The sequence below is a fragment of the Channa argus genome, chromosome 7, assembly GCF_033026475.1.
Source record: "Channa argus isolate prfri chromosome 7, Channa argus male v1.0, whole genome shotgun sequence".
NCBI lineage: Eukaryota > Metazoa > Chordata > Actinopteri > Anabantiformes > Channidae > Channa > Channa argus.
Window position 1 is genome coordinate 5,890,903 of NC_090203.1, and position 24,983 is coordinate 5,915,885.

The 24,983-nt window shown below is 37.7% G+C and overlaps 4 protein-coding genes and 1 long non-coding RNA gene across 6 annotated transcripts; 1 reads left to right on the forward strand and 4 right to left on the reverse strand.

Moving 5' to 3' along the window:
- Positions 1 to 219: 219 nt before the first annotated feature.
- On the reverse strand, positions 220 to 4,235 carry LOC137130486 (dromaiocalcin-2-like). Its single transcript, XM_067510714.1, has 6 exons — positions 3,696 to 4,235; positions 3,310 to 3,396; positions 2,446 to 2,580; positions 1,634 to 1,788; positions 1,412 to 1,530; positions 220 to 1,262 (listed from the first exon to the last, which is right to left on the reverse strand). Exons 1-6 carry the CDS (start codon positions 3,751 to 3,753, stop codon positions 1,121 to 1,123), a joined length of 696 nt encoding a protein of 231 aa, XP_067366815.1. The 5' UTR covers positions 3,754 to 4,235; the 3' UTR covers positions 220 to 1,120.
- A 116-nt stretch (positions 4,236 to 4,351) lies between these two features.
- On the reverse strand, positions 4,352 to 8,628 carry LOC137130485 (CD209 antigen-like protein E). Of its 2 annotated transcripts, XM_067510713.1 has the most exons (8): positions 8,475 to 8,628; positions 7,394 to 7,474; positions 7,193 to 7,300; positions 6,955 to 7,107; positions 6,560 to 6,720; positions 6,195 to 6,316; positions 5,520 to 5,666; positions 4,352 to 4,617 (listed from the first exon to the last, which is right to left on the reverse strand). In XM_067510713.1, exons 1-7 carry the CDS (start codon positions 8,533 to 8,535, stop codon positions 5,528 to 5,530), a joined length of 825 nt encoding a protein of 274 aa, XP_067366814.1. In that variant the 5' UTR covers positions 8,536 to 8,628; the 3' UTR covers positions 4,352 to 4,617; positions 5,520 to 5,527. The 2 variants fall into 2 exon arrangements, with proteins under 2 accessions (XP_067366814.1, XP_067366813.1); XM_067510712.1 differs by lacking the exon at positions 4,352 to 4,617 and having other exon boundaries at positions 4,682 to 5,666.
- A 2,863-nt stretch (positions 8,629 to 11,491) lies between these two features.
- Positions 11,492 to 13,765, reverse strand: LOC137130487 (uncharacterized). The gene is made up of 3 exons (XR_010914856.1): positions 13,056 to 13,765; positions 11,968 to 12,036; positions 11,492 to 11,593 (listed from the first exon to the last, which is right to left on the reverse strand). It is a non-coding gene; the product is annotated as an uncharacterized lncRNA (long non-coding RNA).
- A 517-nt stretch (positions 13,766 to 14,282) lies between these two features.
- On the reverse strand, positions 14,283 to 18,594 carry LOC137130488 (C-type lectin domain family 4 member C-like). The gene is made up of 7 exons (XM_067510716.1): positions 17,935 to 18,594; positions 17,591 to 17,677; positions 16,269 to 16,442; positions 15,457 to 15,611; positions 15,235 to 15,353; positions 14,942 to 15,079; positions 14,283 to 14,580 (listed from the first exon to the last, which is right to left on the reverse strand). Exons 1-7 carry the CDS (start codon positions 17,990 to 17,992, stop codon positions 14,499 to 14,501), a joined length of 813 nt encoding a protein of 270 aa, XP_067366817.1. The 5' UTR covers positions 17,993 to 18,594; the 3' UTR covers positions 14,283 to 14,498.
- A 1,936-nt stretch (positions 18,595 to 20,530) lies between these two features.
- tspan13a (tetraspanin 13a) lies at positions 20,531 to 24,170 on the forward strand. Its single transcript, XM_067509797.1, has 6 exons — positions 20,531 to 20,742; positions 21,840 to 22,007; positions 22,222 to 22,302; positions 22,642 to 22,755; positions 22,862 to 22,981; positions 23,099 to 24,170. The coding sequence occupies exons 1-6, from the start codon at positions 20,680 to 20,682 to the stop codon at positions 23,171 to 23,173; spliced, it is 621 nt and encodes a 206-aa protein (XP_067365898.1). The 5' UTR covers positions 20,531 to 20,679; the 3' UTR covers positions 23,174 to 24,170.
- The last annotated feature ends 813 nt before the right edge of the window (positions 24,171 to 24,983 follow it).

The window sequence follows — 24,983 nt, forward strand, 5'->3', positions numbered from 1 at the left end:
TTTACATTAACTCTGGTTTAATCTAGTACTTACAGCTTAAATTAACTTATTACAGTCTTATATAACACACTCCCTCGTAATTGTTTAACTGTTGCACTGAAACACTTTTTACTCAAAGACTACTGTACTGTACATGTGAATTGGTAAGAAACTAAAACTCAAAACTATCAAAATATAAATTCAAATGATCAAATGAAAAATACATCAAGAATCCCCTGAATTAGTAAAACTTTAATATAATATGTTTTTTTTAAAACAAATAAAACCAAAACAAGTCATTGAAAATTCCATTTTACATTTATTTCTATCTGATCGTAACATGATTCTGACTGTAAGAAAGTTTACAAAAATATGACTGCAGAACTTATTTTTAAGCAGAAATACCTTAGCACAAAATTGCGTTGAAGAAACCTGTGAGGATGTATTACAAATTAATAACTAACCATTTAAATAAAATCCTGAAATTTCATTTTTTTTAATAACCAGAGAAAAAGCCTCTTTGCCTTCTTCATGAAGTTGTTTTGCTGATTATTGAGGTCAATACAAAATATCAAAGTAAAGGTATAACAAAAATGAAAAGGTTATCACTAAAGCTGTTAAAATTGCAAATTCATTTAAAACATTTTACTTTATTTTTTTTTGTTTCGTTTTGTTAAATCACTGGTAGAACTTGAAGCAAATCTATTGTTTATCTGTCACATCATCTGGCAAAAGATTCAACTTTATCTTTGTATAATACACAGGCAGATCAAAACAAAGTTTGTAAAGTTAATCAACGAGGAAACAAAGTTTGCTGCATCAGATTGCACGTTTGGTGTAAAGGTTTATCTGCTTTAATGATTTTCATTTTGCATCATCCTAATTATGAAATAATGATTATACATCAAAGTAATTCTGTTTGATTATCATTTAATACTTTGTTAAAACAAGATATCTATACCACACAGTAAATAATCAAATACACACCATGTGTATTCACATACTGAAACATACTTACAATAGGATACTTCAGGAATATTATTACTTTTTCACATTTGTCTTCTTATTTTTAGTCATGCAGCTTTAAATACAACATGCAAATCAAGAATGTGTTGGTAAACAAACTTATTGTTAATGAATTTCACCATATCAGGGCTTCACTCTCACAGATGAATTTGTTCTCCATTGCACATAATGTTGGGTTCCAGTTGGCTGTAAAATTCCTACCAGGGATCATCAGTGCACACGGACCAATGTTACCTAGTGCCCCCCTTATCCAGTACCTCCATACACAGAACATGAATATTAGTACTGTACCAGTATTAAGATTTGCTATTAGTACAACTTATACAACATAACAAAGATTAGACAGAATCAAAATACGTCATTACTTTATTTACTTTAACAGTTAAAAAAAAAAAAGCTTTCTTACCCTAGAGTGTCATTATGTCCATCAACCCAGACCCAGTTATTGTCAGCAGTTTGATTCAAACCCACCCAGTATCCGTGATAATTGTCATAGTAGTACTTGGTGTTATTACTGACAAATTCCTGTAGGTTGGATCATAGCAAATCATTAAAAGCATTTTACAGGTCTACACATCAGTTCAGAACAACCTCTGAGTCATTTTACCTTCATGGTGGAAGAGCTCACCTGTTCCTGTAGATTATCAATAATAACAAGATCTGCAGCTTTGCTTTGACAAATCTCTTGGCTTTGTTGCCACTCTTTCCAAGGAGGGTCTTTATCATAAAACAGGTAGCACTTTTGCTGAAACTGAATCCAGCCTGTCGGACACGGCTGACACTCTGCAATCATGAAATAAGCAGAGATGGTTTAATAACAGAACAGCCTTCTCCTCATGCAGTACAAGCCTTACAGGTTACATTTTAAAGGGCAGTGTATTAGACCTAATGGCATCTAGGAGGGAGGCAGCAGATTGCATCCATCTCACCACCACGTGTGTCTGTGTTTCTAAGTCTCCGTTATCTCAGAGTCTGTCAGCAGACAGATCTGTCACTCTTTGTATTTCCAGCAGGTCTGCTGTCATGATCGACAAATAGATCTAAAGGTAAAATGTATATCAGGTATGAAGTTGTAAAACAAACACGTCACTATTCCCATTTTCAGGTGATAAGGAAAACTTAATTATTAATAGCAGATTCCATTTCAGTTAACAACTCTTATGCACTTCACCTAATTAAATAAAATATGAGGGAATCAGTTTGAAATTGAGGGTCACAGTTAAAAAAGCCAATTGTTGAAGGTGGGTGATATATACACAGACTTATTCAAGCTTACATGTACTTTTTAGAAGGTTTCCTCACCGTGGTTTATTGGTTTTGGTGACCCCTGGACATTTCATCCAGCACTATTATCAGGCCAAACTGTCCCCAAAAATGGGGTCTGTGAATAAATACCTGCAAAGCTAATTATGTTCCCATACTGTACCATTAAACACTTACTTTTTTGTGGGCAGTAAGCTCGAACTGGAAAGGTGTCAAATTTCAGGATGCTTCCCAGCGTCGAGTTGAGTCTGTCCATCTCTGCCTGTAAGGCGATCAGCTGCAGATTCTCCTGTTTATGCACTACCACTCTGACTACAGTGAAGAGACAACCCATCAGTCAGTCAAACGGTGACCTGGTGTCATGTCGTCATAGAAGCATCGTTAAGCTTTAATCTACAGCCACAGTCGTTGGCTTTGGTCATGTGGAAACTTTGTGCCTTAATCAACTGGCGGCGTAGCATCTACAAGTTGTGAAACACAGCAGCAGACCGGGCTCATTAAACGGATTTAAGCCATGAACTAAAATGGACTGACTTACAGCAAATGCAGTGGTGGTCAATGAGGACTTCCGCCTCAAGGGGGGTCTGGAGAATAGCAGTGACTAACCGCTCAGGGCCAACACAGAGAGACAATCACAGACATTCACACTCACATTCACACCTACAGTCACTTTAGCGTCACCAAGTAACCTACTAACATGTAAGTCTGTGAGAGGAAACTTAGTGCAATGCGAACGCCACAGTGTTTGAAACTAGAGTGTTTGAAAACGGATTTACTCATGACACAGACACCATTTTATTATTTGTTGGTAAAAGAGAGTTGTTGTGACATAAGATTGAAACTAGTTTATTAAGTTGCAAAAAGAAAAGGACCCCATTAACCCAAAAACATCGTTCAGCCGACAGTGTAGTTATACAGTGTATGATACATATAACAATGAAAACATCATTGTCCAGAATTCTATTTAATGTTTAATGGTGACTGGAAAACAAGATGACTGTAAAGACCAAGGAAAATTGAGTGTGTTGAACCAAAACTTACTGTAGATGAAGAAACTGATGCTCACCAACGTTAGGAGGCACGCAGCCCAAAAAAAGTGCCGAGAACACGCAGCTTCTTCGCCGTCGGCTTGAAAGAAGAAACACGACTTTAATTATACAAATCTGAATTATTATTGACTTTATCGGGGTCACACAGAGAATATATTGTCATTCTGTATCGATATACACGGGATACTACGTTTCTAAACCCTTTTCACTGCACTCAGGTGCAATGAACAACTGAGATACGGTACCGCTGAGCATCACTTACAGAACCATACCAGGGGAAATCTTTACACTCAGTCTTGATTTATGTTAGTTAAAAAAAAATGTCTTGTAGGCATTTTTGACACTGTGCTTTATTCTAATGAAGCCAGAGTCACTTACCTTTGGGGGGTGTTTCTCCAGGACATTTGTCCACTGTAGACATTACTTCTGTTCCCATTCTGACAACTTAGACTTCAGAGCAGAAAATGAACAGGTTTTAGAGAAGCTGTTACCGAAGTTCGAAAGATGAGGCTGAAAAAAATCTCCCTGCACCTTATCATGAACAAACAAAGCTTCCTCTTTGCTGTAACAGCAACTTCTGTTTGTATTATGATACATTTCGTTTTAAATGAAAAATGCTGTGTTGCCTTGTGGTTGGAGATTACACAAAATGTCCTTGTTGTCCTTGTTGCATAACAGGAACACTGTTATCGTTGTGTAGATTTTTTTGTGGATTACCTCAAATTTGGATTTATTAAATTTTCTGTGGCACAATATGGGACATGGTCATGTTTGTGTTTTTATGTTGTCACCAAATCCCATGAAAAGACAAACATCTGCACAAACAAAGCTGTGACACATGACATTAACTCACAAGAAAAACCATGTTCCTCATGACGAAGGACCAGCGCAACAGTGTTGCTCAATAATGCATTTTGATATTTGATATTTTCTTTTACCCAATTCAATAAAAAGTCAAAATCTATTGTTTATGTGAAACTGATTATTACATTTATTCAGCTCAAAATAAAGATGATCTGCACACAAGTAGAAGGTCCTGAGCTGGCTGTGGCCTTTTTACGTGCAGCTTGCACGTTCTCTACGTGCGTGCGTGGGTTCCCTCCACGTCCTCCTTTTTCCTCCCACAGTCCAAAGACATGTATGTTAGATTCGTTGGTGACTCTAAATGACCCGTAGGTGTGAATGTGGATGTCTGTGTATGTCTCTCTGTGTTGTCCCTGAAATTGACTGGAGACCTGTCCAGGGTTTGACCCACCTCTCAACAAATGACAGCTGGCTTAGGCTCCAGCCCAACGTGAGCCTGAACGGGAGAAGCGGATAAAGATATAAGATAGACATGAATAAAGGTGATAAATACCAAAGACTCTTTATTCTCCCACGAAGGAAAGAACATTTATTTAATCCACATATTTATATTTTAAAAGAACATATTCATACATATAAATATACATACACATTCATGCCCTTCCTTCACATATACATTTACATACACACTCACATTTACAGTATATGCACACACGGTATTTTAGTTACACTCTTGTCAGTTTGCCAATTTTGAGGTCTGGCAAAATAGATAACTTAATTCACTCCCTGACCTCATCAGCGAGCTCAGGTCCACTGTGGTGACTGTACCTCATAACCACCGCTGTGTGTGCTGTGTTTCTGCTTGTGGTCAGTAGACTATGCTTGTGTACAGTTTTTTTAAAAGTCTCACATCAGGTTTCTTCAGGCAATTTCTTACTATGTTGCAACTAAGGCCAATGCTGAGAAAGGTGCGGTGTTATTGTCGAACTTTGTTTCTTCATCTTATTTAGTAATTACAAACGCATTGACTGTTGCTGCGTTGATCAAAGGGGTATTCATTTTGTTTCACTGAGGTTTTAGTCTGAGTCCATATTTTGTTTGTTTTTAATCCTGCGTAACACAAATTACACTACATTTTGAAGATATAGTTATAAAATATATAGATTATAAAAATTAGACAAATTGATTTATACGTTATTATTATTATAATAGTTTAGTGCTACTGCAGTGAGGTGTACTCAGTTTTGTTGTATACTCAAAAGTCATGGATTACACAGCAGCTGTTCTAGATATAGATGCTTATTTGGAGAAGACACGGCAAAAAGAAAACCTGTGGATAACCATAAAAAGAGAAAAGGGATGACGAATGACTTATGGCCTAATTAAATAAGAACTCACTCCTAATATTATTTGATCAAAGCTCTTGTTTCACAGATCCAGCGGTTCCTCATGTCACAGCCTGTTTTCTGCCAGTTGGACAGAAGATCTCCATTTGGCAGACTTAGAGCACACAATCCTTTACCAGCCTTTTTTGTATTCCAGTACCTGGTGAAGAAAAATAAAATGTGGGTGTCCGGTCTCTCAGGACCAACTCAAAGACATATGCAGACGGACAAACATTCACACCTAAAGGTAAGTTAGAGTCACCAATTAACCTAACATCAATGTCTTCGCATTGTGGGACGAAATCCAAAACACTGCACAGATTTGAACTGAGGACCTTGTAGCTGTGAGGCAGCACTGCCAGCCCCTCCCCACACTGTGCTGCCCTCTGCAAATGTAATTTTTCCACTTATTTATTACTAATTCTACTGTCTCCCAGTGTAATGAAGTGTATGATGCAGCATAAATAAGGGAAGATGCTGTAAATCTTCTTCCCACTAGTCCGCTTTTTTTAAGAGTATTAATAAAGTAACGTGATGGAACTATGTGTGTGAAGGTTCTCAGTGGAACAGGATTGAGTCCCAACCTTCGGATGATGAAACGGTGTTTCATATAAAATGGCATATACATCCACACAACTTTTAAGCTTCTGTGTAAGTGTGTGTGTGTGTGTGTGTGTGCTGTGCTTACATCGTAGTTACGTTCCTTTTATCTACCCACATCCAAGTGTCCATTATATTAATGGACCTCAAGCCAATCCAGTATCCATGATTATCATCATGGTAGTTTTTGATGTGGTTCTTGATGAATTCCTGCAGTTGTTACACATGATAATTGTATCATGTGTCATTATTTACAGGAGTCAAATCATTTTATATTTGATACATTAAGAACAATTTGCCAATGCTAAAACACTTGATTTGTACTGATAATGAAGTATTATACATAGTGATATTTTTGGTACTTTTGATGAAGTAGAAAAATAATAATTTATTACCTTTTCCATCTCTGATCTATATCTTCTAAAGCAAATGAAACCATAAAATGAATCTTGCCTGTTCCTCCTGGCTGTCAATCACCACCAGATCTGCTTTTCTTTGTCTGCAGTCCTCACGACTGCCATCCCAGTTTTTCCATGAAGAGTAAAACCGATATTCTGAAAACAGGTAACAGGTCGACTGGAACAGCACCCAGTTTTCTAAACAAGGTTTACACACTATGAAACAAGAAAAAGACAAGGAAACAACAATCACAATGATTTTACAATAATGCTTTTTTTGTGTTCCAGAAACTTCTGGCTGTAAGAGATGAGTCACAACATAAAACCTTAGACACGAAGAAAAAAATAAAATCAAAATAATAAAATCATTATACAGCAAAAAATTAGTTAATCAAGAAAGAGGAAGACTGTCTAGACATGCTTCTGGCATCATTGTGGCTTTTTTTTAACCTTTTTCTACACAGTAGTCCTTCACATAAAATGTCTCCTGTTCCAGGATGGTCTCCATGGTCCAGTTAAGTCTGTCTCTTTCTTCGATCAGTCCTTTTTTCTGCTTCTCAAAGCTGGTGTTTTGGCTTTGCTGCTCTGACGTGACTTTGTTCACTGCATTTGGGGAAGAAACCATTAGCGATGCACTGACTTGTTAAGGAAAGAGTCTGAAAACAAGTAGATAGACAGATACACATACATTGGATACTGAGGGCGATGACGAAGGACACCAAGATGACACAAATAACTCCCAGACCTACTGCGATCAGGTGAAGCAGAGTAAAGAATGGAGCTTTCTTTTCGTTTTCTAGAAAAATAAATCAGTTTGTAAAATTACTTCTGAACAATTAGCTTATATTTTTATGTAGCATCCGTGTTATGGTGATAAACTCCAAATAACCTGGTATAACAGGATGTGTGTCACATGCTTGCTCCTCAGTCTTCACCTCTTCGTAGATTATCTCCGACTCAATCGGTTTATCTGCAAGAAGCAAAGGAGACGGGAGGAAATGAGAACTTGAAGATGTACTGTATGTGCCGTTCAGAAGTCACCTTCAGGGTAGCAGCAGGGCAGGATGAACTGGTAGAGGAAAAGCCTGGAAAAGCCTGGTTCTATTCCAATGTACTGCACTGACAGCAAAAGCTGATTATTATTATTATTATTTTTATATCAGACAACAGCCTGAACTATGCCACAGTTACGCCAGGAACTATTTAGAAACATCATGATGTCATATGATTGGCTTAATGTACTTGTAAGCTGCAAAGTTAACACTTCCTTCCCCTTTATATACTAACATTTCGAAAGGCATTTCACTGGGTTCCCTCCCATTGGCACAAACTCCACCTGCACATTTGATGAAAATAAATGCATAAAATAAAAAAAACACCAAAAGTTAGATATATGCCTAGCATGTACTGCTCATAAACCTATTCATTTATGAAAGTCATTCATCAGAAGCTAACAGGGAATCTATTGCAATTACTTGTATGTAATTTGGGGAGGTTCATATTGCATATGAAGTACTGTAAACACAGACAAATAGGATTTGAATATCTGTGGTATTTGTTTCAAAACTGGGATCTGTGACAAAATTCAGTGAAGATTAATTTTCCACAGCAGACCTCTGAAATATTTCATTTTTTCAACTGTGTGTTTTTAAGAAAAGTAAGTAAAGTAAATTTGATAAAACAAGGCAGTGACCCATCGTCCCCAGGAACCTCAGCAGAACATTTGGGTTAATTGAGCATCGAGGAAAATTTCAAAATGACACAAAATAAAAGACTGCGACAGACTAACAGCCATTTTATTTATGGTGCATATTGAAGAATATAAGACCTTTCCACTGGTTACATTCTTCAATTATGAATGTGGCACCGAAATACCACTAAACTAAACAACTATGGTATTAAAATCTTATTCAAGAACAACTACTACCAGTAAATAGTTACAGTAAAACTTAACTCAATTCATTACTCACTCTGTAAAGAAACACTGTTACTCCTGAAAGTCACCGTCACGTAATTCAGTTCTTCTAACATGGCCTTCTGTGCTTTTATAGAGACCCAAACTCAAACGACATGCAGAGGTTGTGTTGCTTGTTATTGAAAGTGAAGTGTGGTTTAAGAGGAGAGGAAATTTATTGCCAATGATAGCATGACTCAGAGTTCTTCTTTCTGGTAGAATTGTGCAAGACAAAGACAGTGGATATTTTGCACAGGCTGATGGCACAGTTAGGAAATTTCCGCTTACTCAAGACAAGACGAAAATGGTATTTTATTATATATTTTTAAATTTTAGAGATATTTTATTCACCAATGAAGCTATTATTTAATTTAGTCACTGATGGTTCCATTGTAATGCAGGTGACAAACATATTTTTATTGGACTCTTTTTCTGTCCTAAACTTTGACCACATCTGTCTTGTCTATAGTCAAAAATAAATAAATAACAATGAACATCTGAACTTCCTGCCCTTAGGCAAGCTTGGAATGCATCACCTCACTTGTTAGCTGAATTGTTGGTTGAGTTGCTAAAGACTGGATTTACAGATGTGACATACTTTGGTAACAAAACACAAGTGATGTATACATTGATGGAAAGCTGTGACCTTTTGACCAGAAATGTTGTGTAGAAAATTAAACTTTTGAACTTCTCTGCATTCGCTAAAATTGGTTAGTATATGGCAATGTTTTGTACATAGTACATTAGAGAATGCACAGTTATGTTATAACACTAAATGATTCTACTCCACTATTCAGTTACTGTACGTTTAATGGTCAATTCTAATACATTAACATTTGGCAGATGCGTTTAGTCAAATTGACTTACAAGTGAGGAACAGGGCAAGCAAAAAGTCTAAGTCATGGAGAAAGCAAGGAAAGTGCTATGAGAAGTGTTCCCGACTCATGGGATGCAAGTGCAAGTCTAGATTCTTTTGCTTAAGTAGAAGATGTTACTTCAACCACCATTAACAATCGGACTGCTGCACCAAAGCTGAACATTAAGTTAGTACAAGGCCCTGAACATCACTGACTGCACAGTGGGAACGATCAGACTAAACCTGAAAATTGAATTCATGATGGTGTTAATTGTTAAATTAAAATTAAAGGTCAGTCCTTCAAAACATGTCTGTAATTTCCAAACACTGTTCATCTGATAGTGTCAACTGAACCATTAATTAAAGGAGTCAGTCAACACTTTAAGCCTGTTAATCCACGTGTCATTACAAATCTACCTGCGGTGATGTTTAAAGCCAAATATATATGGACCTCATTGTATTGCAAACTGCAACTGAGATAGAACTTTGCACGTGTAAATTAAATGCTGCAAGCGCATGAAGTGCCAAGTGGAGAAAGTGCCCATTTAATCCACAAGGGGGAACTCTGGGTCATAAAGTGCGAGGAATTTAAGAGAAGTCAACACAAACTTTTCAGAAGCTGAACAGTTGTTGGTCTCTTACGGTTACATGTCCTCCACATCTACCGTTGTTAGGTTTAATTGAAGGCAACTCTGTTAAAATAAAAATACATCAGTAAAATTAAAACCTTTTCTCCCTAATAGTTAATGGTTAATCTGTAACCGACTCGAATAAAACAATCATCTGCATGAGGAGCAGCGAGTGACTCACGCGCAACTGACAAATCAGCGAGCAGCGTGGTTCCAGGAAGCGCTCGCTGGGTTGGTTTCCACTTGCAGACTGGTTCAAGGAGGCAGAGGGATCCTCAAGACGTCCCCTTCTCGCTTCACTGAGAAAGCTGGTGAAAAACACAAACCTTAATTTTTTTTTCAGGACCGTCCGGAGAGCAGCGATGGTTTGCGGCGGGTTCACCTGCACCAAGAACTCTCTGTGTGCGCTCAATATACTTTATGTTGTAAGTAGGATGTTTCCTGATGTTGTGGCGTATTTACACTCAGAAAAATAACCGCATCAAGGTGGCAACACGATCTCTGCTTTTAAATTTTATCTGAAATGCACAGAATGCCACATGTAGTTTAGTCTTAGTAGCTACAAGCAGATCAATGTGTTTTGCCAACGTGGAGACGCCACTGGCAGGTGTTCGTGGAGGAAATCATTAGGCCTGGTTAATGACGGCATCAGTGCCTTTTAATAAAGGTGCAAAGAAATACTTTAGGATGAATAAAGGAATGCACATGTCTTTGTGTGTAGGGGAAATGGGCAGTCGCATAAAAAAATAAATAAAAAATCGACCAATCTGCTGATGCTGATGCTTTTTCTGAACTTATGAGGGAAACTGCTACTGTATGTAAATCTAAAGCTCAAATCGCAAAGCATCCGCAACTTTTCCTGAAAAACACTTTGGAACAGTGGGTGCAGACATTATCATCCCCTGTCCTGGATGTGTCAGTTAGTTGGATCTTAGTTGTAGCCCTGGACTGGATGTCAACTTTAGTGGAATAAACCACTCTGCAGTCCTCTAATAACCCACAGCTTATTGTGAAAGATTTAACTTTGCTTTTTAACCACCTTTTTTAGTGGTTAAACAGTAACGTGACTCTGTTGTCAGGAATAGTGGGGTCAAAAAAAAAGTTAGATGTTGCTAATTTTTGTGATCATCATCATCATGTATAGAGGGGGAAAATTTGAAATGTGATGTAAAACTAGCCATGTTTTGTTTCCTCAATAGACCATAGACAGCTCTGTATTTGCGTCTTTGTTACATATGGGCCCATAACCGTCCAATGATAAGGAAAGAAAGTCCCATGTAGAACGAGAACCAAGAGATTTTATTCAAAAACGGAAACTGTAAATGTGTGTTTGTTTTATTTTTCAGTGGAATGCTGAAAGTATCTTTTTTTTTTCCTGACACAATACACGATACAATACAAACCCTACATGCCAACTCACAATTACAAAATACTAAACCTCTTCCTGTTTTACTTGTTGCTAAATAATGTCCCAGGTTAGCAGTTGGTGTAAGCGCGATATAAGAGGCAATGGCCCCTGCAGTTTCTTTGTGTTGCTCTGAAACTTACGGTAGATGATGACACTGATGCTCACCAACAAGAGGACGCAAAGGACCCCGAAACACACCCCCAACTGACGCGAGTGTTGAGAATGTGCAGGTGTTTCAGCATCTGTATTGAGAAAAAGTTTATTCAAATTATGTTTGTAGCTACAGTCACTTCATTCTGCGCACTTCATGTGTGCTGCAGCTACAACTATGACATGCAGTTTTTTTTGCACATATGGCTTCAATATAATGTTATAAATATACATCACTGTCACATATAAAGTCATATATGGCATTTATTTGAAGTCTAATTAGTACTTTCTGGTAAAAGTCTATGGCTTGTACCTGAATTACCAAATTTAGTTTTGTTGGATTTTGTCTTCTTTGTGAAGCACTTTGTAAGATCAAGTTTTTGAAGTAATGAAAAAAAAGTGTGAATTTGTAATTATGTTGCATTAATTTTTGGTGTTATACATTGGAACAGATTTGATAACTTACTTGGTGCAGTATTAGCAGGCGCCTTTTCCACTTTTACTGTAGAATGAATTGTTGAGTCTTCATTTTTTTCTGGATGAAAGTAATAATAAAGAGAAATTATGAAAAAGAAATTCTAAAAGAAAGTGAAGGGGATGTTTCAATCACAGTAATATGGCTTTATGTGGAATTAATTCATTGCTAGTTGAAATAATTCCATTATCCCTTAATTCAGCTGCTACAATTCAAATTCTCAAGAAACCTGGTGCTGACCCCAACAACCATAATAACTCTCGTCCAATTTCTCACTTGGCATTTATCTCCCAAATGTTGGAAAAAGTAGTTGCAACACAGGTTTCTGCTCATCTTAACGACAATAATCAGTCCGAATCATTTCCGTCAGGGTTTCGTCCCAAACTCAGTACTGAAATGGCCTTTGTTAAGCTCACTGATCTGTTAATAGCTGCTGCTGATGGACTGTTAATCGTCTTGGTCCTGCTTGATTTCTTGATTATCTCATATTCCACTCAAGCTTCTCCATAAACTCCAACTGGTTCAGAACTCTGCTGCTCGTATTATACCTCATACTCCCATCATACAGCATGTCACCCCCACACTTCAACTGCTTTACTGGCTTCCCATCAATTAACATATTTATTTTTTTCCATATGGTTATGATACGTGAAGCATAAAACCTTTCGTCTCACGATGCTTTTGGACAAGAATAAACATCACAGAAGGTGAGATGTAAAAACGGCAGGATCTGATGTAAATGACGATGACAAAATAACAAAGGTTTTACTTCACAATTTCGATGATCTCTATTGGTAAATTCCTGTTGTTTCTCCAAATCTACCGCTGTGCTGATTGTGTACGTTTTGTGAAAAGAAACATCTAGATTATCAGGAGCACAGTTTGCTGTATCACCTGCTCTCAGTGGTCTATGTGTTTTTAACTATGCCATGAAACCATGGAGACAACTGGTAAACACATGATAGTTTTGCTATGTTAATGTTTCTAATTTCACTGTGACTTTAAGTGTGATTTCTTTACTACTTTGAAAGAAGTTCCTGCAGAAATATGTTTTATCTTAATAATGAAGCATTACTTACCTTTTGGTCTGCCATCATTTTTGAAAACCAGTGTAGAATAATTGGGTTCAGCCTCCATCCTTACAGTCTACACATTCCTTTATTTGGCTCAGTGCAGAGAATGAGAGTGAGCTGGTGACCTGGTTGAAAGATGTGGATGACCACAATTTTTGCTTCTCATTTTGCATTGTGACACATATTTTTTTGAATAGAAGGTTATGTTACACCTACTGTAGGTTTGTGATTATTGACTGTAAAAGGTCAAACCCCTTGTCAGCTGATACAACTACTCAACATTTTAATTTGTCGTATCTATTTCTGGTAGATCAGCTCACATTTACATTTACTAATTTTTTGGGGGGAAAAGTGAGACATTTAATATTAGCTACAAAAAAACTTTCACAAAATAAATTTTATAATTGATACAAATTTGTTTTCAGTTTTCCATTTCCATGTGTTGAGGTTGATATGATTTCACTGCAATGTTGATGATCTGTTAGTGTATCTGCCTGGATTTGAATGTATGTTTCCACATTACACTTCCTGGTGTAACGTGTATTGTAGTTGTTCCCCTGCCTCAGGCGTGGGGGGGGTGTAACAGCCAATTCATGCCCCAAAACAAGAAACCAAATACAAAGGATTATGTTTTCATTTGTTTTCTTTTTTTTTTAAAATCTAGTTTACATTAACTTTGGTTTAATCTAGTGCTTACAGCTTAAATTAACTTATTACAGTCTTATATAACACACTCCCTCGTAATTGTTTAACTGTTGCACTGAAACACTTTTTACTCAAAGACTACTGTACTGTACATGTGAATTGGTAAGAAACTAAAACTCAAAACTATCAAAATATAAATTCAAATGATCAAATGAAAAATACATCAAGAATCACCTGAATTAGTAAAACATTAATATAATATTTTTTTTTACCAGAGAATAAGCCTCTTTGCCTTGGATTGTTGTAAGTTTTATCAGCTATGCATGCAACAGATACGCATTTTTTTTACATATTTTTAAAATAATGAAAAATACATTGGAGAAAAGCATCGAGAAAAACAACGTCGGCTGTCTTCCTGAAGTTGTTTTGCTGATTATGAGGTCATTACAAAATATCAAAGTAAAGGTATAACAAAAATGAAAAGGTTATCACTAAACCTGTTAAAATTGCAAATTAATTTAAAACATTATTTTTTGGTTTCGTTTTGTTAAATCACTGGAAGAACTTGAAGCAAATCTAATTTTTATCTGTCACATCATCTGGCAAAAGATTCAACTTTAAATGGTAAATGGTCTGCACTTATATAGCGCTTTTCTACCTATTGGCACTCAAAGCGCTTTACACTGCTTCTTATTTACCCATTCACACTCACAATCACACACACATTCATACACCGATGGGGGAGCTGCTATGCAGCTGGCCAACACTCACCGGCACCAACTAAGTTGGGGTTCAGTGTCTTGCTCAAGGACACTTCGACATGTGACCAGAGCAGCCGGGGATTGAACCAACAACTGTGAGATTGGTGGACAACCGCTCTACCTTCCTGCGCCACAATGAGGAAACAAAGTTTGCTGCATCAGATTGCACATGTTTGGTGTAAAGATTTATCTGCTTTAATGATTTTCATTTTGGAGAATCCTAATTATGAAATAATGATTATACATCAAAGTAATTATGTTTGATTATCATTTAATACTTTGTTAAAACAAGATATCTATACCACACAGTAAATAAAAAAATACACACCATGTGTATTCACATACTGAAACATACTTACAATAGGATACTTCAGGAATATTATTACTTTTTCACATTCGTCTTCTTATTTTTAGTCATGCAGCTTTAAATACAACATGCAAATCAAGAATGTGTTGGTAAACAAACTTATTGTTAATTAATTTCACCATATCAGGGCTTCACTCTCACAGATGAATTTGTTCTCCATTGTACAATATGCTGGGTCCCAGTTGGCTGTAAAATTCCTACCGGGGATCATCAGTGCACACGGACCAGGGACACCTAGTGCCTCCACCATCCAGTACCTCCATACAAAGAACATGAATATTAGTACTGTACCAGTATTAAGATTTGCTGTTAGTACAACTTATACAACATAACAAAGATTAGACAGAATCAAAATACATCATTACTTTATTTACTTTAACATTTAACAGTAAAGAAAAAAGAGCTTTCTTACCCTAGAGTGTCATTATGTCCATCAACCCAGACCCAGTTATTGTCAGCAGTTTGATTCAAACCCACCCAGTATCCGTGATAATTGTCATAGTAGTACTTGGTGTTATTACTGACAAATTCCTGTAGGTTGGATCATAGCAAATCATTAAAAGCATTTTACAGGTCTACACATCAGTTCAGAACAACCTCTGAGTCATTTTACCTTCATGGTGGAAGAGCTCACCTGTTCCTGTAGATTATCAATAATAACAAGATCTGCAGCTTTGCTTTGACAAATCTCTTGGCTTTGTTGCCACTCTTTCCAAGGAGGGTCTTTATCATAAAACAGGTAGCACTTTTGCTGAAACTGAATCCAGCCTGTCGGACACGGCTGACACTCTGCAATCATGAAATAAGCAGAGATGGTTTAATAACAGAACAGCCTTCTCCTCATGCAGTACAAGCCTTACAGGTTACATTTTAAAGGGCAGTGTATTAGACCTAATGGCATCTAGGAGGGAGGCAGCAGATTGCATCCATCTCACCACCACCGGTGTGTCTGTGTTTCTAAGTCTCCGTTATCTCAGTCTGTCAGCAGACAGATCTGTCACTCTTTGTATTTCCAGCAGCTCTGCTGTCATGATCGACAAATAGATCTAAAGGTAAAATGTATATCAGGTATGAAGTTGTAAAACAAACACGCCACTATTCCCATTTTCAGGTGATAAGCAAAACTTAATTATTAATAGCAGATTCCATTTCAGTTAACAACTCTTATGGACTTCACCTAATTAAATAAAATATGAGGGAATCAGTTTGAAATTGAGGGTCACAGTTAAAAAAGCCAATTGTTGAAGGTGGGTGATATATACACAGACTTATTCAAGCTTACATGTATTTTTTAGAAGGTTTCCTCACCGTGGTTTATTGGGTTTGGTGACCCCTGGACATTTCATCCAGCACTATCATCAGGTCAAACTGTCCCCAAAAATGGGGTCTGTGAATAAACACCTGCAAAGCTAATTATGTTCCCATACTGTACCATTAAACACTTACTTTTTTGTGGGCAGTATTTTTGAAATAGAAAGGTGTCAAATTTCAGGATGAATCCCAGCGTCGAGTTGAGACTGTCCATCTCTGCCTGTAAGGCGACCCTGCTCCGGATCAGCTGCAGATTCTCCGCCTCGACGTGGTTGAGGTATGATTCCTGTTTATGCACTATCACTCTGACTACAGTGAAGAGACAACCCATCAGTCAGTCAAACGGTGACCTGGAGTCATGTTGTCAGAGAAGCATCGTTAAACTTTAATCTTTAATCTTATGGTCATGTGGAAACTTTGTGCCTTAATCAACTGGCGGCGTAGCATCTACAAGTTGTGAAACACAGCAGCAGACCGGGCTCATTAAACGGATTTAAGCCATGAACTAAAATGGACTGACTTACAGCAAATGCAGTGGTGGTCAATGAGGACTTCCGCCTCAAGGGGGGTCTGGAGAATAGCAGTGACTAACCGCTCAGGGCCAACACAGAGAGACAATCACAGACATTCACACTCACATTCACACCTACAGTCACTTTAGCGTCACCAAGTAACCTACTAACATGTAAGTCTGTGAGAGGAAACTTAGTGCAATGCGAACGCCACAGTGTTTGAAACTAAAGTGTTTGAAAACGGATTTACTCATGACACAGACACCATTTTATTATTTGTTGGTAAAAGAGAGTTGTTGGGACATAAGATTGAAACACGTTTATTAAGTCGCAAAAAGAAAAGAACCCCATCAACCCATAAACATTTTTCAATAGACAGTGTAGTTGTAAGAGCCAAAACAGCTGTACATAGTTAATTAAGTTATTGTTATTTTGTGTTGTATCATTTCACTACAGTAAATCGCATTTGTGGCATCTATTTATAGTAAATTGATCAAGCGGTTCAGGGCGGCAGCACATGCGCAGTTAAGTCTAGGAAGCACATAAGAAAGAAGTAGAATAGTAAACGGTAAAAGTTGTTGAGTTGGCATGAAACAGGTTTTGACCGTATAATACGTATATTACGATAAGAGAAGACAAAGTCGAGTAGTGGATTCCCTGTCAATAATTGAGAGAAGCTCAGTTAAAGGACATTAAGATGGAAAAGTGAACAGTTTTTGTGTGATGCCGTTACATGAGTAGTGGAATACGAGTCAAAACGTTTGTCTGGAAGGTGTTATTGATAAGAAAAAGCACCAACAGTAGTTATACCGTGTATGATATATATAACAAGGAAAACGTAATTGTCCAGAATTGTATTTAATGTTTAATGGCAACTGGAAAACAAGATCTCTTGCGGTGACTGTAAAGACCAATGAAAATTGAGTGTGTTGAACCAAAACTTACTGTAGATGAAGAAACTGATGCTCACCAACGTTAGGAGGCACGCAGCCCAAAAAAAGTGCCGAGAACACGCAGCTTCTTCGCCGTCGGCTTGAAAGAAGAAACACGACTTTAATTATACAAATCTGAATTATTATTGACTTTATCAGGGTCACACAGAGAAGATATTGTCATTCTGTATCGATATACACGGGATACTACGTTTCTAAACCCTTTTTCTCTGCACTCAGGTGCAATGAACCAGGGCAAATCTTTACACTCAGTCTTGTTTTATGTTAGTTAAAAAAAGACGTCTTGTAGGCATTTTTGACACTGTGCTTTATTCTAATGAAGCCAGAGTCACTTACCTTTGGGGGGTGTTTCTCCAGGACATTTGTCCACTGTAGAAATTACTTCTGTTCCCATTCTGACAACTTAGACTTCAGAGCAGAGAATGAACAGGTTTTAGAGAAGCTGTTACCGAAGTTCGAAAGATGAGGATGAACAAAATCTCTCACATCTCGCACATTTTAATAAGCAAACAAGAGCTTCCTTTTTGCTATTATGACACATCTCATGCAAATGGAAAATGCTGTGTTGCTTTGTGGTTAGCGATTAAAAAAAATGCCCTAACATTATCGTTCATGTAGATTTTTTTGTGGATTACCTTAAATTTGGATTTATTAATTTTTCTGTGGCACAATATGGGACATGGTCATGTTTGTGTTTTTATGTTGTCACCAAATCCCATGAAAAGACAAACATCTGCACAAAAAAAGCTGTGACACATGAGATTAACTGACAAGAAAAACCATGTTCCTCATGACGAACGACCAGTGCAACAGTGTTGCTCAATAATGCATCTTTGATATTTGATATTTTCTTTTACCCAATTCAATAAAAAGTCAAAACGTCTTATTAACGATCTATTGTTTATGTGAAACTGATTGTTACTTTTATTCAGCTCAAAATAAAGATGATCTGCACACAAGTAGAAGGTCCTGAGCTGGCTGTGGCCTTTTTACGTGCAGCTTTCTCTACGTGCGTATAAAAAATGAAAGAATACTAAGAATACTAAGAATAGAACTTTTCCCCTGGTTACAGATCTGTAATCAGGGGAAAAGTTCTATTCTTAGTATTCTTAGTATTCTTTCATTTTTCATTTTTTTCAACTTTTCCCCTGGTTACACCTCTGTAACCAGGGGACAAGTTCTATTCTTAGTATTCTTAGTATTCTTTCATTTTTTATACGCACGTAGAGAGGTCTTAATTCTTCAGTTATGAATGTGGCAATGAAATACCACGAAACTAAACAACTATGGTATTAAAATCTTATTGAAGAACAACTACTACCAGTAAATTGTTACAGTAAAAATTCATTACTCACTTCTGTGCTTTTATAGAGACCCAAACTCAGACGACATGCAGGGGTTGTGTTGCTTGTTATTGAAAGTGAAGTGTGGTTTTAAGAGGAGAAGAAATGTACTGCCAATGATGTCATGACTCAGAGTTCTTCGTTCTGTACAAGACAAAGACAGTGAATATTTTGCACAGGCTGATGGCACAGTTAGGAAATTTGTGCTTACTCAAGACAAGACGAAGCTGGTATTTTATTATATATTTTTAAGGTTTAGAGATATTTTATTCACCAATGAAGCTATTATTTAATTTAGTCACTGATGGTTCCATTGTAATGCAGGTGACAAACATATTTTCATTGGACTCTTTTTCTGTCCTAAACTTTGACCACATCTGTCTTCACAGCCTACAAACTCCCGTCTTGTCTTGGAATGCTTCAGCTCACTTGTTAGCTGAATTGTTGGTTGAGTTGCTAAAGACTGGATTTACAGATGTGACATACTTTGGTAACAAAACACAAGTGATGTATACATTGATGGAAAGCTGTGACCTTTTGACCAGAAATGTTGTGTAGAAAATTAAACTTTTGAACTTCGCTAAAATTGGTTAGTATATGGCAATGTTTTGTACATAGTACATTAGAGAATGCACAGTTATGTTATAACACTAAATGATTCTACTCCACTATTCAGTTACTGTACTTTTAATGGTCAATTCTAATACATTAACATTTGGCAGATGCGTTTAGTCAAATTGACTTACAAGTGAGGAACAGGGCAAGCAAAAAGTCTAAGTCATGGAGAAAGCAAGCAAAGTGCTATGAGAAGTGTTCCCGAGTCATGAGATGCAAGTGCAAGTCTAGATTCTTTTGCTTAAGTAGAAGATGTTACTTCAACCACCATTAACAATGGGACTGCTGCACCAAAACTGAACATTAAGTTAGTACAAGGCCCTGAACATCACTGACTGCACAGTGGGAACGATCAGACTAAACCTGAAAATTTAATTTATGATTGTGTTAATTGTTAAATTAAAATTAAAGGTCAGTCCTTCAAAACATGTCTGCAATTTCCAAACACTGTTCATCTGATAGTGTCAACTGAACCATTAATTAAAGGAGTCAGTCAACACTTTAAGCCTGTTAATCCACGTGTCATTACAAATCTACCTGCGGTGATGTTTAAAGCCAAATATATATGGACCTCATTGTATTGCAAACTGCAACTGAGATACAACTTTGCACGTGTAAATTAAATGCTGCAAGCGCATGAAGTGCCAAGTGGAGAAAGTGCCCATTTAATCCACAAGGGGGAACTCTGGGTCATAAAGTGCGAGGAATTTAAGAGAAGTCAACACAAACTTTTCAGAAGCTGAACAGTTGTTGGTCTCTTACGGTTACATGTCCTCCACATCTACCGTTGTTAGGTTTAATTGAAGGCAACTCTGTTAAAATAAAAATACATCAGTAGAATTAAAATCTTTGCCCGTAATAGTTAATGGTTAATCTGTAACCGACTCGAATAAAACAATCATCTGCATGAGGAGCAGCGAGTGACTCACGCGCAACTGACAAATCAGCGAGCAGCGTGGTTCCAGGAAGCGCTCGCTGGGTTGGTTTCCACTTGCAGACTGGTTCAAGGAGGCAGAGGGATCCTCAAGACGTCCCCTTCTCGCTTCACTGAGAAAGCTGGTGAAAACCAAAAAAAAAACAAACCTTATTGATTTTTTTTTTCAGGACCGTCCGGAGAGCAGCGATGGTTTGCGGCGGGTTCACCTGCACCAAGAACTCTCTGTGCGCGCTCAATATACTTTATGTTGTAAGTAGGATGTTTCCTGATGTTGTGGCGTATTTACACTCAGAAAAATAACCGCATCAAGGTGGCAACACGATCTCTGCTTTTAAAATGTATCTGAAATGCACAGAAATGCCACAGTTTAGTAGTTTAGTCTTAGAAGCTGCGAGCAGATCAAACTGTTTTGCCAACGTGGAGACGCCACTGGCAGGTGTTCGTGGAGGAAATCATTAGGCCTGGTTAATGACGGCATCAGTGCCTTTTAATAAAGGTGCAAAGAAATACTTTAGGATGAATAAAGGAATGCACATGTCTTTGTGTATAGGGGAAATGGGCAGTCGCATAAAAAAATAAATAAAAAATCGACCAATCTGCTGATGCTGATGCTTTTTCTGAACTTATGAGGGAAACTGCTACTGTATGTAAATCTAAAGCTCAAATCGCAAAGCATCCGCAACTTTTCCTGAAAAACACTTTGGAACAGTGGGTGCAGACATTATCATCCCCTGTCCTGGATGTGTCAGTTAGTTGGATCTTAGTTGTAGCCCTGGACTGGATGTCAACTTTAGTGGAATAAACCACTCTGCAGTCCTCTAATAACCCACAGCTTATTGTGAAAGATTTAACTTTGCTTTTTAACCACCTTTTTTAGTGGTTAAACAGTAACGTGACTCTGTTGTCAGGAATAGTGGGGTCAAAAAAAAAGTTAGATGTTGCTCATCCAAAACAAAAACAATAAATTAATGTGCATTTTTGTGATCATCATCATCATGTATAGAGGGGGAAAATTGAAATGTGATGTAAAACTAGCCATGTTTTGTTTCCTCAATAGACCATAGACAGCTCTGTATTTGCGTCTTTGTTACGTATGGGCCCATAACCGTCCAATGATAAGGAAAGAGAGTCCCATGTAGAACGAGAACCAAGAGATTTTATTCAAAAACGGAAACGGTAAATGTGTGTTTGTTTTATTTTTCAGTGGAATGCTGAAAGTATCTTTTTTTTTCCTGACCAACACAATACAAACCCTACATGCCAACACAGACTTCCTTGTTGCTGGACTGGAGACTTCCTGCTCGTCCTTCTTCTCTCATGCCGTTTTGTCTTTTCTTCCTCCACAGCTGGTGAGTCTGCTGCTGATTGGAGTGGCCGCCTGGGGGAAATGGTTTGGCCTTGTCTCCAGCATCAGTGTGGTAGCAGGTGTGATAGGTGTGGGAATCTTCCTGCTCGTAGTTGCCTTCGTGGGTCTGTGCGGAGCCATGAAGCACCACCAGGTCCTGCTCTTCTTTGTATCCTTTGCTTTCCCTGTTTTGCAGGAGTTCAGGGAGTTGTCTCTCTTTCCTTCTGGTGATCGTTTGTGTGCCAAAGTGAAATCAAAAGTAAATTGCCCACAGGTCGTGTGTGTGTGTGTGTGTGTGTGTGTGTGTGTGAGCAGTAACACAGTGAGGTGTTTTTTTTTCTAATTATTTTTAATCAAATGTAAACTTCCTGAACTTGATCCAGTACATGATAATCCTGTTCATGGTGTTTGTCGTACAGTTCTCTGTGTCCTGTGCTTGTCTGGCCCTAAATAAAGACCAACAGGTATGGTTTAAAGTTTTAGTCCAATATTGTTGTCTGTCCTAAAATATGCACATTTTAATAATAATGTCATTTTAGCCTAAATACAGTAGTTTACTTTTCGCTTCACTGGTGGAGACTAACTTCATATTTTAACAAAGTACTTTTGCAATGACAAGTTTGAGGCACCTGCTTTAGTACTTCCCTTTCCTGCAACATGAAAGTGACGTAAACTTAATGCATTAATAAATATAATTCAGTAGAACACATTATTCTGAAGTGTGTCACTTTACTTGCATTGATTTTTGTGATTCTTTTTCCAAAGTAAATTCAGCTTTTAGACTTTGTGACTTCCATTTACAGAGCCATCTGCTGGAGGTTGGGTGGAACAAATCCGAAGCGACTCAACAAGACGTAGAGAAAACACTAAACTGTTGTGGCTTCTCCTCTGTAAACTACAATGGTTCATGTGCTGCTGTAAGTAAATCAGCAATATTTTTTTTTTTTTAATTTGAGCTGGAACTTGATCTCAATTGGCGTGATGTCTCTAGCAGCTGTTCTCTCTTACTTCCTCTTCTTCTAGGGATGCTTTAAGAGCTCAGCATCGCCATCTTGTAAAACCTGCTCAAACATCATCCAGCAGTATGCTGGGGAGGTGCTACAGTTTGTGGGTGGCATTGGACTCTTCTTCAGTTTTACAGAGGTCAGTAAAATGTTGTGGCGACAACGAAAACTGGTTTTAAGATGTAGAATGGGCCCTGGTGTAGTAGGATGAACTTGAATCCACATTGAGAAAACCCTTGTTTTCATATCCTTTCAGATCCTTGGAGTTTGGCTTGCCCACAGATACAGAAATCTCAAAGACCCTCGATCAAATCCCGGAGCTTTTCTATAACCACTCACAATTTAATGAACCGAAGGAGTTGCACTGCTGAATAAAACTTTAGGTTACACGTTGTCAACCACACTTATCTGCATTGTTTAAATAATTCTGTGAAAATGTGATGAAGTAGCCCAAGAGACAACAAACATTCACAAAAAGCAGCCAGAGCATCTAATTGTCAGCAGCTCAACTGCCCGCTGAACTGTGGTATGTGTTTTATTTCTTACCCTATATTACTTCTTGTTTGTTAGAAGTGTTATTTCATCTTTATGTCCCCTATATTTTAATACAGCTTGGCTTTAAGTTTGATTTTCTGTTTGATTACATTTATTTAAATTGATGCATTAATTTATACATTATTTTTGCTGTTGTTAAAAAGTAGTTTGACATCGTAACAAACAGATGTATTTATTTTTCTTGCCCCAAGTTAGAAGATGCTGACGTCACATTGTGTCCGTATGATAAACATGTCACTGGAACCCGCAGTTGGTAGCTTATACTGAAACCTGTTGGTGTGGTTCTGTCCATTTGAGGACCGCAAGAAACTCTTTTTGTCAGTGTTTAGAAAAAGTGCCAGCCAGGCTTTGTTATGCACAGGGCCAGAGTAGCTGCTTCCTCTGTATCCAGTCTGTATGCAAAGCTATGCTAATCAAATAGTGGCTGTAACTTTATATTTACCATGTTCACCTAAGGATATCAGTCAACTGTAGCTGCTGGCAAAAAAAAAGCAATTAACCTTATTTCCCAAAGTGTCAAACTGTTCTTTTAAGTGAAACTTGAAAGCTATTGCCATTTTTAATGTAATCTCTTAGTTCATGGCAGCTGTGTGCTTGAGACAGACACACACACACACGCACGCACACGCACACGCACACGCACACACACACACCCTATGTAAATAAAGGTCATAATGTGTTACAGGTAGTGATCACGGATCACTTCACACAGGTGTGTTTTGTAGACTCCTAAATGCGGGAAAAGATTAAAAATCTGCTGAAGCTTGAGAGAACTAGGACTTTGTTTTTCATGAATTTATTTGTTTTTAGTTTTCAAACACAGTTGTACAGTAAAATTTCACATTCTCTTTCAGACCATCTCACAGTTTGGAGATTGCGCAAAATAAGCAGAAGTCACAGAACCTAACACGGAAACTTGTGTTTGTCAAAGTGTATTGATTATTATCGTTCTCAGTTTACACACACACACACACACACACACACACACACACACACACACACACACACACACACACACACACACACACACACACACACACACACACACACACACACACACACACACACACACACACACACACACACACACACACACACACCCCAGAGCTCCTCTCTCTCGGAGGAGACGCCAACTTTGCGTGATGTGTTTATGGCAGCAACGTTTAAATCTTACTTATTCGGATTTTAACGGACCCAGCTCGAGTTCTGCTTCATATCGATGGCTGGTACTCTCTTTTCGAATAGGGGGAGTGGAGTGGGCTTAGAGCAGGCAGTGAAAATGGAAACAATACTTTAGACGTAAGATTATTTTTTTGTGCTAAAGAACTGTCATAGAATCCGATAGTCTGTGAACGTAACATCAGCGTTAAGCGTCAGCGCGTAGTGCGAAGCTAAGTTGTGACGCAACTGAACAAGAAAAAAAGCTGCTGGGTCAAACAGGATATCAGCTAGTTCACTTATATTTGAAACAAGAGCGTAATAGTGACCACTTTGATTGACAGCCCAGAGACCCTGTAGGTTCTGTGTAAGTGTCAAACAATGAGACATACGTTCCCGAAAACTAAAGCGAAAAATGGATTAATTGG